The sequence below is a fragment of the Petaurus breviceps genome, unplaced genomic scaffold (genome assembly GCF_028583685.1).
Source record: "Petaurus breviceps papuanus isolate PSGF00001 unplaced genomic scaffold, PetGlider_PUasm1.0 90681, whole genome shotgun sequence".
Lineage (NCBI taxonomy): Eukaryota > Metazoa > Chordata > Mammalia > Diprotodontia > Petauridae > Petaurus > Petaurus breviceps.
Genome location: NW_027187307.1, coordinates 5,047,376 through 5,061,236, shown reverse-complemented (window position 1 = coordinate 5,061,236; position 13,861 = coordinate 5,047,376). Strand labels below are relative to the sequence as shown.

At 47.3% G+C, this 13,861-nt stretch overlaps 1 protein-coding gene across 1 annotated transcript in view; it reads left to right on the top strand.

Moving 5' to 3' along the window:
* Positions 1 to 12,409: 12,409 nt before the first annotated feature.
* TMEM35A (transmembrane protein 35A) overlaps positions 12,410 to 13,861 on the top strand; it is a 6,126-nt gene continuing 4,674 nt past the window's right edge. Inside the window, exon 1 of the mRNA XM_069065251.1 lies at positions 12,410 to 12,689. Coding sequence (XP_068921352.1) covers positions 12,570 to 12,689 — 120 coding nt within the window. The 5' untranslated portion in view covers positions 12,410 to 12,569. The remainder of the gene's footprint in view (positions 12,690 to 13,861) is intronic.

Sequence of the window (13,861 nt, the reverse complement as noted above, 5' to 3'; positions counted from 1 at the left end):
GAGAAAATCTGTAACTCAAGATCTTGTGGAAATGAATGATGTCAACTAGAAGTGAATAAAGCATTTGATTTTTTAAAAAATAAATTAATGCAAAAAAATAAAGGGAATAAACATTTCTATAGCATCTACTACATGTCAGTTCCTCTGCTAAGCATATCACAAATATTGTCTCATTTGATCCTCACAACTGTGGGGTTATCATAATCCCCATTTTACAGCTAAGGGAACTAAGGCAAACAGAGGTTAAGTGATTTGCCCAGGGTCACACAGTTAGTAAGGGTAAGTTTGAATGAAGATCTTCCTGACTCTGTGTCATGCACTCTCTCTACTGTACCACCTAGCTGTCTCAAAGAACAAGGGTCAGCCATAGAAAGGGAAAGGGCTTCATCTCTTTTGGTCCAGGACTATCATTGTCTTCCATGATTTTTTCCCATCATTTTGCCCCTACTGTGTAAGCCTTTAGTTTTTTCTAAATTAAATTTTCTTTTCTTTTCAGATATCCATTTTCTCCCTCCTACTTCCCACCCCCCAAAAAACCAAACCAAACAAACACCTAACACAGCCAGAAAAGCAAAACTCCTGCTACAAACAGGTTTAGTCAAAAAAAGCAAATCCTTTCATTGGTCATGTCCAGTTTAAAAAAAATGTTCTGCCCCTTCTCTATCAGAAGTTGGATGGAAGCATTTACTTCTAAGGGACTCTGGACTCTTCCTGTCCAGTTGGGAGCTCCCAGATGAAACAACTATTCTCTAATGTCCTCTGGGCCTCCTTGACCCGCAGGTTTGCATAGTATTCCAGTGCCTCCTTAGGTCAGAAAGATATCACTTTGGAAATCCAATACACAGAACAGAGTGTGTGTGTGTGTGTGTGTGTGTGTGTGTGTGTGTGTCTGCACACGCATGCATGTAACCAAGAGCTTTCTATGGCTCCCTCTGAAGCGTAAGTTGGGGACTGCGTGGAGAGTTTGTTAATTCGGTACCACCACAACTTGGCCAATAGCATTGTGTACCTCAAAGTATGGCTGAGATGTGCATTTAGCTGTACAACTGTTGTACATGTTTGTCCAGGGACAATGTGAGAAGGAGGAACTCTCAAACTCAAATTCTGTAATTGCTGTTTTTAAATCAATATAAATAGATGGTAATCAGCACTTGACTACATGACTCACATCGTCCAGACATTTTCATGCTCATTGGACGCTTCTTTTATTCTGAAATCAAAGCTCCCTGATTATTAACCCAGCCTATTTGGGCAGAGTCATAGCTTAATGAAGGATGTCTGTGTACCATTCATTCTTTCTTGGGCTCTGAAATTTGGGGCTGGAGAAGTCTCTCATCATCTTGTGCCCTGACATTTCCTGCCTATGGCAGGAGTCTAGAAGATGTTCCTTTGATACTGAGAACAGACTGTAATTGTGTTCCAAGGCCCAGGATGCCTAATTACGCTGGAAGACAAACTTCTCGGCTGCGGTGACCCAGGAAACAAACAATGAGGGCAGCCTACAAGCAAACAACTGGCTTTAACCCTTATGAACATGTGCCTGTTGGGAGGAAAAGAACTAACTGTATTAAAATATTCATAGCAGCAACATTTCTTTCTTTTTTTTAAAATTTCCACATTAGTCATGTTGTGAAAAAAAGATTCAGAACAAAAGGCAAAAAGCATGAGAAAGAAAAAAACAAAAAAAGAGAGAGAGAGAGAAAATAGTATGTTTCCATCTGTATTCAGACTCCATCGTTCTCCCTCCGGGTATGAGTAGCATTTTCTATCATGACTACTTTGGAATTGTCTTAGATCCTTGCATTGCTGAGAAGAGATAAGTCTATCAACGTTGGTCATCACACAGTTTTGCTATTAAGCAGCAATATTTATAACAGCAAGAAGTGGGAAACCCAGGCAGCTAGGTGGTGCAGTAGATGGGCCCTGAAGCTCAAATCTGGCCTTAAACACTTACTAGCTGTGTGACCCTGGGCAAGTCACTTAATCCCAATTGCCTAGAAAAAGAGGAGAAACAAACAAAATGCATAACCAAAGGGTATTATGGGGCCATAATGGATTTCCATATGGCACAAGAGATGTCATCATTATGAATCCTTTCACCATCAGTACAGACTACAATCTATCTATGCCCACTAATCCTGAGAAACTCTTATCTCTGTCCTCTCTAAAATCACAAATTCCTAACCTGGGGTCCTACTGGTCTATGGATAGATTACAGGTCTGTGAACTTGGATGGGGAAAAATACATCTTTATTTTCACTAGCCTCTAACTGAAATTTAACATTTTCGATTATTAATTAAAAAAAATATTCTGAGAAAGGGTCTATCGGTTTCACCAGGCTGTCAAAGGGGCCCATGACAAAAAAAAAAAGGTTAGTAATTCCCACCCTAAGTCCTCCCCAGAGGTACTGGAACTTTGGGAATTGTGATTATAAAAAGAATTCAAGATGTTATGGGAAGAATTGCATGAAATGAGGCAGTGAAAGAAAGGAGATCCTGAAGAACAAGAAACACACTCATGGTACCTATGTGGGTGGTAGGGAGCCATAGGGACGGGTTTCTGCCCGAGGACTCAGGAGGCTTGGCTTCCAGACCAATAGAATCCAAGCTCTGTCCTTCACAGCATTTGTATCTGCAGTGCTTGGCACAAAATAGAAAGGGTTAAGAAATGATTGCTTGATTGATTGAATCCTGGCTCTGTGATTCTGGTCAAATCTCTCTGGGCCTCAGTTTCCACCTCTATAAAATGGAAATAATGATGCCAATAGTAACTACCTTGCAGGGTTGTTGGGAAGATCAAATGAGATAACATATGAGTGCTAGATTCTATTTTGGGGATTCCGATGCAAAGTCTAAGATGCTGGCAAAAACCGAAGTTTAGGTAGCAGAGATTTATTGCCTGAAGGCAAGCATCCAATGATCTTATGGATACGGGAAGAGGCTGGCTGTGAACAGTCTGGGAAGGAGATTGTCAACAAGTCCAGAAGTTAGAGTACTCAGTCAGGAAGACTTTGGTCAGAATTGGGTCAGCAGGCAGGCTGTCAGTCATCCAAGCAACAAGCATTTTTTTTAAGTGCTTACTATCAGCCAGGCACTGTGCTAAGTGCCAGGGATACAAAGTAAGGCAAAAGCAGTCCCTCCCTTCAAGAAGCTCACATTCTAATGGGGGAAGCAACATGCAAACAACAATGTACACATCAGAAACCCACAGGGAAACTGGAGGTAGTATCAGAGGGAAGGCACTGGCAGTAAGGATGACTGGGGAAGGATTCTTACAGAAAGTAGGAGTTTACCTGGGACTCATAGGAAGTCCAGGAAGCCAGGAGGTGAAGGTGAGAAGGGAGAGCATGCCAGGCTCCCACTGGGGGCCAGCCATTGAGAAGGTAAAGAGAGTCTTGTGGGGATGGAGGATCATATTAAAGGAATAGCAAGAAGGCCAATGTTGCAGAATCATAAAGTCAGTGGAAGAGGATTAGGTGCAGGAAGACTGGAAAAGTAGGAAGTTACCAGGTTTGAAGGGCTTTTCTATTTCATCCTAGAGGTAATAAGGAGCTACTGGAGATTACTGAATTGAAGGTGATGCATCAGACCTACCAGGCTTTCGCAACATCATTTGGTAGCTGAGTGGAGTATGTGTTGAAGTAGATAGCAGCTTCAGGTAGCGAGTCTACCTCGAAGGCTATTGCCATAGTCTAAGTGTGAGGTGATGAGGGCCTGTCCCAGGGCAATGGCCCTAGGAGGAGAGAGAAGGTGATGCATAGGAAAGATGTTGTGAAGGTTGAAATGACTTCAAAATGACCTTGACAATAGCTTGGATCTGCTAGATGGGTGGAGAGTGAGGAGTTGAGGCTGTGAGATTGGGTGACTGGGAGAATGGTGATGCTGTAGTTGTAACAGAGAAGCTGGTAAGAGGGGAGGGTGTCGGGGGAAAAGAGAGTTTGTTCCGTTTTGGACATGTTGAGTTGGACAAGAATGAGCAGGGCTAGCTATAGAGATCTGAGAAACACGAACGAAGACAGGATCATTGAACCCATGGGAGCTGGACGGCTTACCAACAAAGATGCTATAGAGGGAGAAGAAAGGAAAGGCCAGGAAAGAGGCCCGAGGGATAGCCATGGCTAGTGGAGAGTGTAACCAACAAAGGAGGCCGAGAAGGAATAGTCTGACAGGTAGGAGGAGAACCAGGAGACAACAGAATCACCAAAACCCAGAGAGGAGAAAAAATGCAGGCGGAAAGGCTATGAGAGGCTGTAGAGAATCCCAGAAGGCCAGGGGAATTTCTGCACCATTAGGTAGGATATTTGGGGCCAGCTGGCCTCTCAGGTCTTTACACTGTTTTCTAAGATACATGATGGTATTTGAATGAATGAAATTAATAAACAAAATAAATTTATTAAGAGCTTATAATGAGCTAAGCAGTGGGGATAGAAGTAGAAAAGTGAGATAACGCCTGCCCTGCAGGCACTTACATTTTTTAAAATGGTTTTTTTATTCTAAACTAACCTCCAAAAAGGGCATTTCCACACCCACAACACAACCCCCAAAAGATGCTATTTGAAACTGTACATTCAGACTACTTCTTCTTCTTCTTTTTTTAAAGTATATAACAAATTCCATGTGTGACTTCCTCCTCTCCTGGGCCTCTTTCTCTTCCCTTTGACACATTTTATTTATTTATTAAATTTAATGTTATGTTTTTTTTAATGAACAAAAATCCATTTTTTTCTCCCTCCTACCACCACCCCTACTAGCAAAAAAAGAAAGCCAAAATATTCGTAACAACATGCATAAATGAGAGAAAGCAATTTCTGCATTAGCTAGATGTGAAAACATCCATCCCCTCTCTGGCAGGAGGTGGGCACTAGACTGCTTGGGAGACGACGTTAGTCACCTGTCACCGCACTGATTGGAATTCTTCCAAGTCTTTCAATCAAAGTCTTTCAAAGTTGTTTGTCTTTATGATGTTTTTTTCTCATTGTATAAACTGTCCAAAGAATTCCTATTCTAAAGGGGGGAGCAACCCATAAAGGTGTTAGCTTCAAGTAATAATAGCTAGCATTTATAATGACCTTTAGCTTGGCTGATTCTCACAGCAGCCCTCTGGGGTTTTTTACAGAGGAGGAAATTGAGGCCCAGAGGCTAAGTAACTGCCTGGGTTCACACAGCTATGTGTCTCAGGCAGGACTTGAACTCAGGTCTTCCTGATTTCACGGTAAGAATGCCCCTGAGCCAAGATGTCCGGGAGAAGCTAAGTAAAAGAATCAGGATAGTTAGCATTTATACAGTGGCTTTAAAGCTCACAAAGCATATGCTATCTCATTTTAACCTCACAACACCCCCATTTTACAGATGAGGTAACAGATGCTGAGAGAGCTTAAGTGACTTACCCAGGGTTACACAGTTAGTATGTGCCTGGGGAAGAATTCAAACTCCCATCTTCAGACTCTCTACTAGACTTCTCACCTTGTTTGCCTGAGTCAGATAGAAAGGTGATGTCGCCTACCGATAATCATATCCCTTTGTGCTGCTGAGCCATTTGACAGCACTGAGGACTTGGGTAGGCATTTCTGGAGTCTTCAAAAGCTGTGGCCATTGAAGAGGCAGGGGCCGGGTCCCATCTGCACAGGGACACCTCCAAAGATGACAGCTGCAGAGACTGAATGGGAAGCAGGACTGGGCTCCCAGGGTTCTAGAGCTTAGCTGGCTGGAGGTGGCAGTTGGTGTTGGTGGTGGCCAGGAAAACAGACTTTCTCCACAGTGCTTGCTTCACTCATTGATGGCTGTGGAGCTTGGGCTAGAGGCAGGGCCCACCAGTGGTCTTAGGGGCACAAGACACAACCATACTGTTCTTTTTTACAAAGATAAAAATATAGCTTTTCAAAACATGTCCTTTTTGACATACACACTTGGAGTGGATTACGACTTGCAAAACATGTTTGCAAGATGCTAGGTAGGTGCTCATGAGAAGCCCTGAGAAGGTTAGATGACCTTTACATCGATGATGGTATTCGGGGCACGTCTGAAAGTATCGTGGAAATGGCAGGTGCCCTTTCTCTTGACAATAGCTTGTGGTCAGGGAGTACAGGCTGTAGAGAAGCCAAGAAGGCCAGGGGGATTTCTGCACCATTAGGTAGGATATTTTGGGCCAGCTGCCCTCTCAGGTCTTTACACTGTTTTCTAAGATACATGAGTATCTTTGAGGTCCTGAGCTTAAGTGCTTTCAGGGATCACACTTTGCTTTCTGCTGTTTTTGTTCAAACAAGATATATGCATTAAAATCATTTTCTTAAACAAGCTTCCCTTCAGAGGCTGAAAAGGTAGCTAAGATCAGGAGGGAGCAGGAAAGAATGAGGTAAGCAACCATCCCAGGACAGGAGCACTGCTCCCAGGCCTGCTCTGCATCCATTCAAGGTCTAGCTCCTTAGTCTGAAGAGTCTGGAGAGACTTCTGCCTGTGAAGAAGACTGTCTGAATTTAGGAATTCTGCGCAGCATAATGGCCAACTGCAATGCCAGAGGACTTTTTCCTTGAGAGAAGGGAAATGCAGAGTACAGCATGAGACACAAATATGGACCATATATGGTTTTTTTTTTCCTTCTGGACATGGCCAATGAGGAAATTCATTTTGCTTGACTATACATGTTTGTAACAAGGGTTTTCTTTTACTTTCATTCTCAAATAGGGAGGGGGGAAAGGAAATGGGAGATTTTTGCTGCATGAAAAACAAATGTATTTTTTTAAAAAGAGTGACTGTAAATTGAAATATAATTTTTCACTTTGTTTTTCTTGCTTTTTCACAACATGGCTAATATGGAAATGTTTTTGCATGACTTCACATGTATAATGGGTATCACATTGCTAGCCTTCTCAAATGGCTAAGGGAGAGGTGAGAGGGAAGGAGAGAATGTGGAGCTGTCTCAGTATTACGAGTGACTTCCCGGGCCCTTTCCTGGATCTTTTTTTTTTTTTAAGTAGAAAAATTAGAAGTTGTTAAGGACTAACTTAAAAAAACAACAAAACCAAACCAGCTTTCACGGTCCTTAAGATTTTGCATATGTCCATAACTGGGTCTCTATTGATCTTGTTTTTTGGAGGGGGAAAGGCAGGGCAACTGGGGTTAAGTGACCTGCTGGGTCTCTACTGTATGCGAATATGACAGGACAACTCATTCAGGCTTAGGTTTTTATTGTTTTTCCAATAGTAGGGATGGATATGGGTCCCATTTTTGTCTGATGTCCGTCAAACCAAAAGCAAGCGCATATGGGCTTAGAGCCCCAGGGGCAGGCAGGAGAGCAAGATTCCTTCCTTCCTTCAGACTTCCAGCTCCCCGAGAACAAGACTGGGGGCTTTGGGTTTTGTTTTTGGCCTTTCTATATATCCCCAGGGCTTAGCACCCTGCCTGGCACATAACAAATGCCTATTTCCTTCCTCCCCTCCTCCTACCTTCCTTTCCACCTTTCTTTCCTTTCCCTTTCCTGGCCTTCTCTCCCCTCTCTCCCAATTCTTTCTCTTCCTTTCTTCTTTCCTTCTCCATCCATTCTTTTCCTCTCCTTCCTTCCCTCCCCTCTCCATCCCATCTCTTTCCTCCCCTCCCCTTCTTGTTCTCTCCCTCCTACTCTTCCCTCTCTCTCCACCCCATCCTTTCCCTTCCCTCTCTCCTTCCTCCCCGCTCCATTCCATCCCTTCCTTGCCCTCCCACCCCCACCCACCCCGGGGCAGGCCCGCCACCTGCCGCTGCAGCCTCGCTTTCCGACTTCACCTCCCCCTATCCAGCTGTCGGCCCTCGCTGGCCCACGTGGCTCCCCGGACTTGCCGCAGCCACCGCTGCAGCAGCCACTGCAGCCACCACCGCAGCCCCGGGGGGGGGGGGGCCCGGTCGGGCCACCCCGGCCTGTCCCTCCCCTCCCCCCTTCCTCCCCGCTCCATTCCCTCCCTTCCTGGGGGGGGGGGGGGGGGGGGGGGAGATGGGCAGGGGGCGGGGGGCAGGCCCCCAGGAGGTAGGGAGGCGGGGGAGTGGGCGGTTCCCGGGGGAGGGGGCAGGTTGGCGAACATTCCAGCGGTCTCTTCCCAGCCCGCCCGTCGGACCAACACCTGGCCACTGGCCAGCCCTGGAGTGGCGTGGGATCTCTGCCTTCGGCTTGGGGCCCGGGGCACGCGGGAACCTGATACTTCCAGGCAGGACTGACTCCCAAACTCGCATCCCGGGCCAGGAGGAGCGGCCCGGTGTGGGTGGGGCCCGAGGCCGCCAATCAGAGCAGGAGGTAGAGGCTCGAGGGGGCGGGGCGGATTCGCGCTCTCCTCCGCAGCCAGTCGGCTTTGGAGCACGCCTTCTCCTGCGCTCCCGGGCCCTCCCGCTGCTATGCCAGCGTCTGTCCCGGGGAGATCCAGGCCCGCCCAACCCGACTCGCCCTGAATCCTGGACCTCGATCCATCTAGCCTCGAAGTCTTTGAACTGGAAGGGACCTCAGAGATCATCATGGACAGTTCCTCATTTTACCAGGGAGGGAAAGAAAGTAGGGGGTGAGGACCTTTGCCCAGGGTCACACAGCGCTAGAGGCATGGACCAGGATTCAAACGTTGCCCCTTTCTCACTGCATCAGGCTGTTTGTCTCTAAAAATCTGCTCTCGTTGTGTTCCATTGGAAGTGACCTGGTCACTTCTTTTGGTGTAAGTCACATTCCACTGCTGTCCAAGAAATCCGTGAATAAATGAATTAAAAAAGGAAACATTTATTAAGCCCTTACTATGTGTCCAGCACTGTGCTAAGCAGTAGGTGTAACACTCCGGGGCTCAAGGAGCTTACATTCTAATAAAGGTAACACACATGGGGGAGTGGTATTCAGGAAAGGCAGTTTGGGCTGGGAGAGGCTGGGAGACGGTGAGTTGATGGTACAGAAGTCACAGTACGAATGAACTGAATACTGTGGCCACAACAAGAAGATGGGCAGAGTACCTGAATTGGGGCAGGCAGACAGTAACAGCCTGGGGGGCTGGCTGGCTGGCATAGGGAGGCTAAGCATGGGCGAACCAGATCTGAGGCCAGCTAGGAGATGGAGTGGGGGAAGTGGGCTAGTTTCCACTGACTCAGGCCAGGCACCCATCATCTATAGCTCTGGGGTCCAAATATTATTTGCAGGAATACAGTGGGTTGAAAAGTGACAGGATCCTATCCAGGGGACCTGCTGGTTGAGATGCAGATATATGCCCCCTCAGGGTTGGTTGGAAGGATCTGGATAAGCAAGATGAAATAAGCATCTATTGAGCGCTCACTGAGACAGCTCGGTGGCACAGTAGATTAGGACTAGAGACAGGAAGACCTGATTTCAAATGTGACTCAGACAATACTAGATGTGTGACCCGGGATAAGTCACTTAACTCTACTTGCCTCAGTTTCCTCATCTATAAAATAAGCTGGAGAAGAAAATGGCAAACCATTCCAATATCTTTGCCAAGAAAATCCCAAATGGGATCACAAAAAGTTGGACGTAACTGAAACAACTGGACAACAAGCACCCACTGGGCAGCTAGATGGTCGAAAGACCTGAATTCAAATCTAGCCTCAGACACTTACTAGCTGGGTGACCCTGGTAAGTCACTTAACTTTAGTTTGCTTTAATCCACTGGAGAAGGAAATGGCAAGCCATTCCAGTATCTTTGCCAAGAAAACCTCATGTCCAGTACTGGCCTGCTATGGTACACAGGGCCACAGAGAGCTGGGCGCAGCAAATGCCTACTAATTGCCAAGCACTGTGCTAATAGCTTTATAAATATAATCTTATTTGCTAAACAGGAGAGGAAGGAGCCCGTAGAGAGGTCTCTGCTCAGAGCTTGTAGACCACCGGCACCTCAGGAAGGGGATCTCTTGGACACAGCCACAAGCTGAGCATGACTCCCACTCACTCATGTGACTTCCTCTGGAACAAGAACTTGACGAGCAGTCCTCTGATTTGGTTTGGCATGTCCTTAGCCTGAGAAGGAGTGAGGGTTCAGGCCTGGCTCTGACAGATCTCTTCTTTCTTTCCTTGTGGTCACACAGAAGAACCCTTGAGGCCCTCCCTGCTAGACAGTGAGCCTCTGGACCGCCCAGCCTGCCTCCCTCATCTCTGTAGCCACTGAAGGATTTGATAAATGTGCCTACTTGGATACTTCAAGCATTCTTGATTTTAGTCATGTAAGGTTTTAGAAATTCCTTATGAAATAGAAATTCCTCCATGAACAAGTGAAAAAAAAGATCATCACTGGGCAGCTAACCCTGTTAAAAAGAAACTCATTCGTGATAGGTAGATATAGATAGATAGATAGATAGATAGATAGATAGATAGATAGATAGATAGATAGATAGATAGATAGATGTCAAATCATTTCAGTTTTATCTGACACTTCATGACTCCTTTTGGGGTTTTCTTGGCAAATATGCTGGAATGGTCTGGCACTTCCTTGTCCATCTCATTTTTACAGTTGAGGACTATTAAATGACTTGAGCAGGGTCACATAGCTAGGAAGTACCTGAGGTTGGATTTGAACTCAGGAAGATGTCTTCCTGACCTCAGATCCAGCATTCTATATACTGTGTCAGCTGTTAGAACATTTTACCAAGTGTTTATGATGTGCCAATTGTAAATGACAACATGGGCACTAGTATAGTGATAAGTAGCCAAAGGAGGTAAGAAGTAGAAGAATCAGCTCCTGCCCTCAAGCAACTTCTAGTTTAGGAGGAAAGAGAAGATGAATAAGCAAAAAGTTGTAAGACAAGGCAGTATGTTTGTTAATGTGAGTAATTGAAACGGAGCTCCAATAAAAGATGGGGGAAAGAAATCACTTCAGCTAGGGGGCTCATACTAGTTTCAAAAGGTGGTATATGAGTTGAGTCTGGAAAGTTGGGTAGGATTTCAGTAAGTGGAGATATTACAGGATGTGGGCACATCATGATCAAATGCATGGAAGCTGGAAGGCTTGAGGAGGGGGAGACGTGGGTAAATTTGTTTAGCTACAGCAGAGGATTCTCAAGAGTGAAGGGAAATAAGGTTAGGAAGGCAGATGATGCCAGATTATGGAGAGCCTGGAATTCAAGGCTAAAGGGTTTGGACTTTATCCTGCAGATAATGAGAAGGCCCAGAAGGATTTTGAACTGGAAAATAACAAGGAATAAAGCTTTGTCTGGCAGAAGTCAGTGATCTCTTTAGCCCTGAGTGTCACCATTAAGCTAAACAATATTTGTCAGGCCTAATGTATAAGAAATAACAGAGTGATAAAGGAAAAATGAAGGAAAAGACAAATAATTGAAGTGAGACACACCAGAGGAAGCTAAGGATGGAGACAAGCTAGGCAACAGTTTGTCTAAAAAAGGCTTGGGGGGGGGCGTTGTCATAAGACTCTAAGTTCAATATGAGTCAGCAGGGTGCCTTGGAAGCCCCCAAAAGCCAGCTGGATCATGGGAATCTGGTGGCCAAAGTGTACCTGGCCCTCATCCAGACAAGGGCAGCCCAGATCATGAGGAAACTAGATGGTGACAGCTTGAAGGGACTGGGAAAGTTGAGTTTGGAGTAAAGAAGGTGTGTGTTTGCGGGTGGGTTGGGGAGGCGAGGAAGGGGGCAGGTGAAAGCTGTCTCCCAATATTGGAAAATCTGTGATGCTGCTGTGGGAAAGGCAAGGCCCAAACTAAAGGCAGGTCCTGGCAGTCCCGGGGAGGTAGATCTCAGTTCCTTTGGAAGAAGAATCGTTTAATTATGAAAACTGTCTGAAAAGGATCTTGGCTGTGACTGAGGGAGTGAGCTTGGACCTCTGACAATGGAGGTCAGGAGGGTGGCACACAGCTGATCTCTAAAGGCCCATACATCTCTGATGTCTTTGGTCCAACGATGCTAAGTGCATCCCTTGAAAATGGCAGAGAGGCTTGAGGAGGGAGGGAAATACACACTAAATAGGGGATCTTACCCTCCAGGAGAATAGGGGGGGGGGGGGGGGGGGGGGGGGGAGGAGGGAAGGGGGGGGAGGGTAGGGGGGAGGGAAGTTGGAAGCACCCACTTTTGAAAAGGGACAGGATCAAAGTAGAGAACAGAACAAGTGGGAGGTGGGATAGGAGGGAGGGAAATATAGTCAGTCTTTTACAATATATCTACTATGTTACTGTTTTGCATTAGCCACATATGTACAAGCTGTACTGAACTGCTTATCTCCCAAGTGGGGGTGGGTGTGAAGGGAGGAAGGGAATGAATCTGGAATTGAAAGTTTTAAAATCAAATATTCAGATATAAAGAAAATGGCAGGGAAAGTGATCTCAGCAATGGCCTCAGGTGCCATCCCCTTGCACGCCCAGCCTCGGGCTCCCACGGTGGGTGGGGCATTAGGACCCAGCACCCGGGGTAGTGGAATCTCCAGCTCCCGTGTTTCTCCCTGGCTCCCTCCTCTCTTTGTCATCCTCCCTAGCAGCTCAGCAGACTACTGCTGCTGCTCCTGCTGTCTGGGCAGCCTTCCTCTTGCCTCCACCCCTTTGGTGGTTACTGGCTGGCTCAGGGCCAGCCAGGGAGCCCCAAGAGAAAGGAGCCGAGAGGATCTGCCCCTCCTGTCCCAATGGCCTCCCCCAGGACAGTCACCATCGTGGCCCTCTCCGTGGCCCTGGGGCTCTTCTTTGTCTTCATGGGGACCATCAAGTTGACCCCCAGGCTCAGCAAGGATGCCTATAGCGAGATGGTAAGTGCGGGCACTGGGGGCTAACGAGGGGCAGCCGTTTGGGGGGGGGGGGGAGTACTGTGTTCCTCTGCTCTCATCATCCCCATCCCTTAAATGTCACCTTCTTCCCTTCTCCCCAACAACTTTGCAGCAGGAATAGCCATGCAAGGGAGATTTCATCTGTGAGCTCCTCCGGAGGGCTTGAATGCTGCGGGGGGAGGGGCCACCAAACCCTGGTCCTCAGCGATGCTCTGACCTGGGAAGTGCCTGACTCCGCTTGGGAGTCCCGGGGCCCAAGGGCCCCTTATTCTGAAACCAGTGAGGAAACCTGGTCCTTGAGGATGGAGCCGAGTCCATTTGTGAGGGAAGAAGGCCAGCAGTCGGGAGCTTCGCTACTTCAGGGTTAGGATGGGGACAGCCATCAGTCCCCGGTGCAAATGGGGTCAGTGGCCTTTGGTGGCCGGCTTTGGCACATCCCAGAGCCCACTTAGCTGCTTGGGATGCTGGGTCTCAAGGGGCTGGAGGCTAATTTGCAAAGCCTGCTTCTTGTCTCTTTGCTCTGACAGCCGGAATTGACTTTCTTTTCCTGTGTTGGCCAGGCCAGGGCATTTGCAGGTTTTGTCTGCTCTGTATGTCTGGGATGAGCAAAGGGGCCAGACTGGCCAGTGTCTCTCACTCATCCCCCCCACGTTAGGTTGCTCTTCCTGGAAAGGAGTGAGGAGGACCTGCATGGATTCCTCAGTGCACCAGGAAATGCCAGTGGAAGTTTCTAGTATTTTCTGGCTCTTTCCCACAGCACCTGCCAATTAGCCCCTGCTCATCCCACTCAGTCTGACTGTACCCTGCATCTGACAGCCCTGGCTTGATGGTTACAACCAGAGCCCCACCTCCCAAGGGGCGGGGGGGGGGGGGGGGGGAGGAATGCAGCTTAGGCTAGGAACTGGAGAAAGAGAGAAAAAAGGTGGAAAGAAACACCAAACTACAGATTTTTTTCACCTGGGGCAAACAGTTGGGGGGGGGGAGAAACAGCAGCATGCACGTAGAAGACTGTCAGGTGTGGGCACAATGCATTCCCCCCCCAACCCCCCCCCTCACAGTCCCCACTCCCTTCCCCTCTCCTGGGGCCCAGCTTCATCAGCCAATGGGGAAGGGACAGCAGTCTCTAGACTGCCAGAAGTAGAAACTGCACCCCC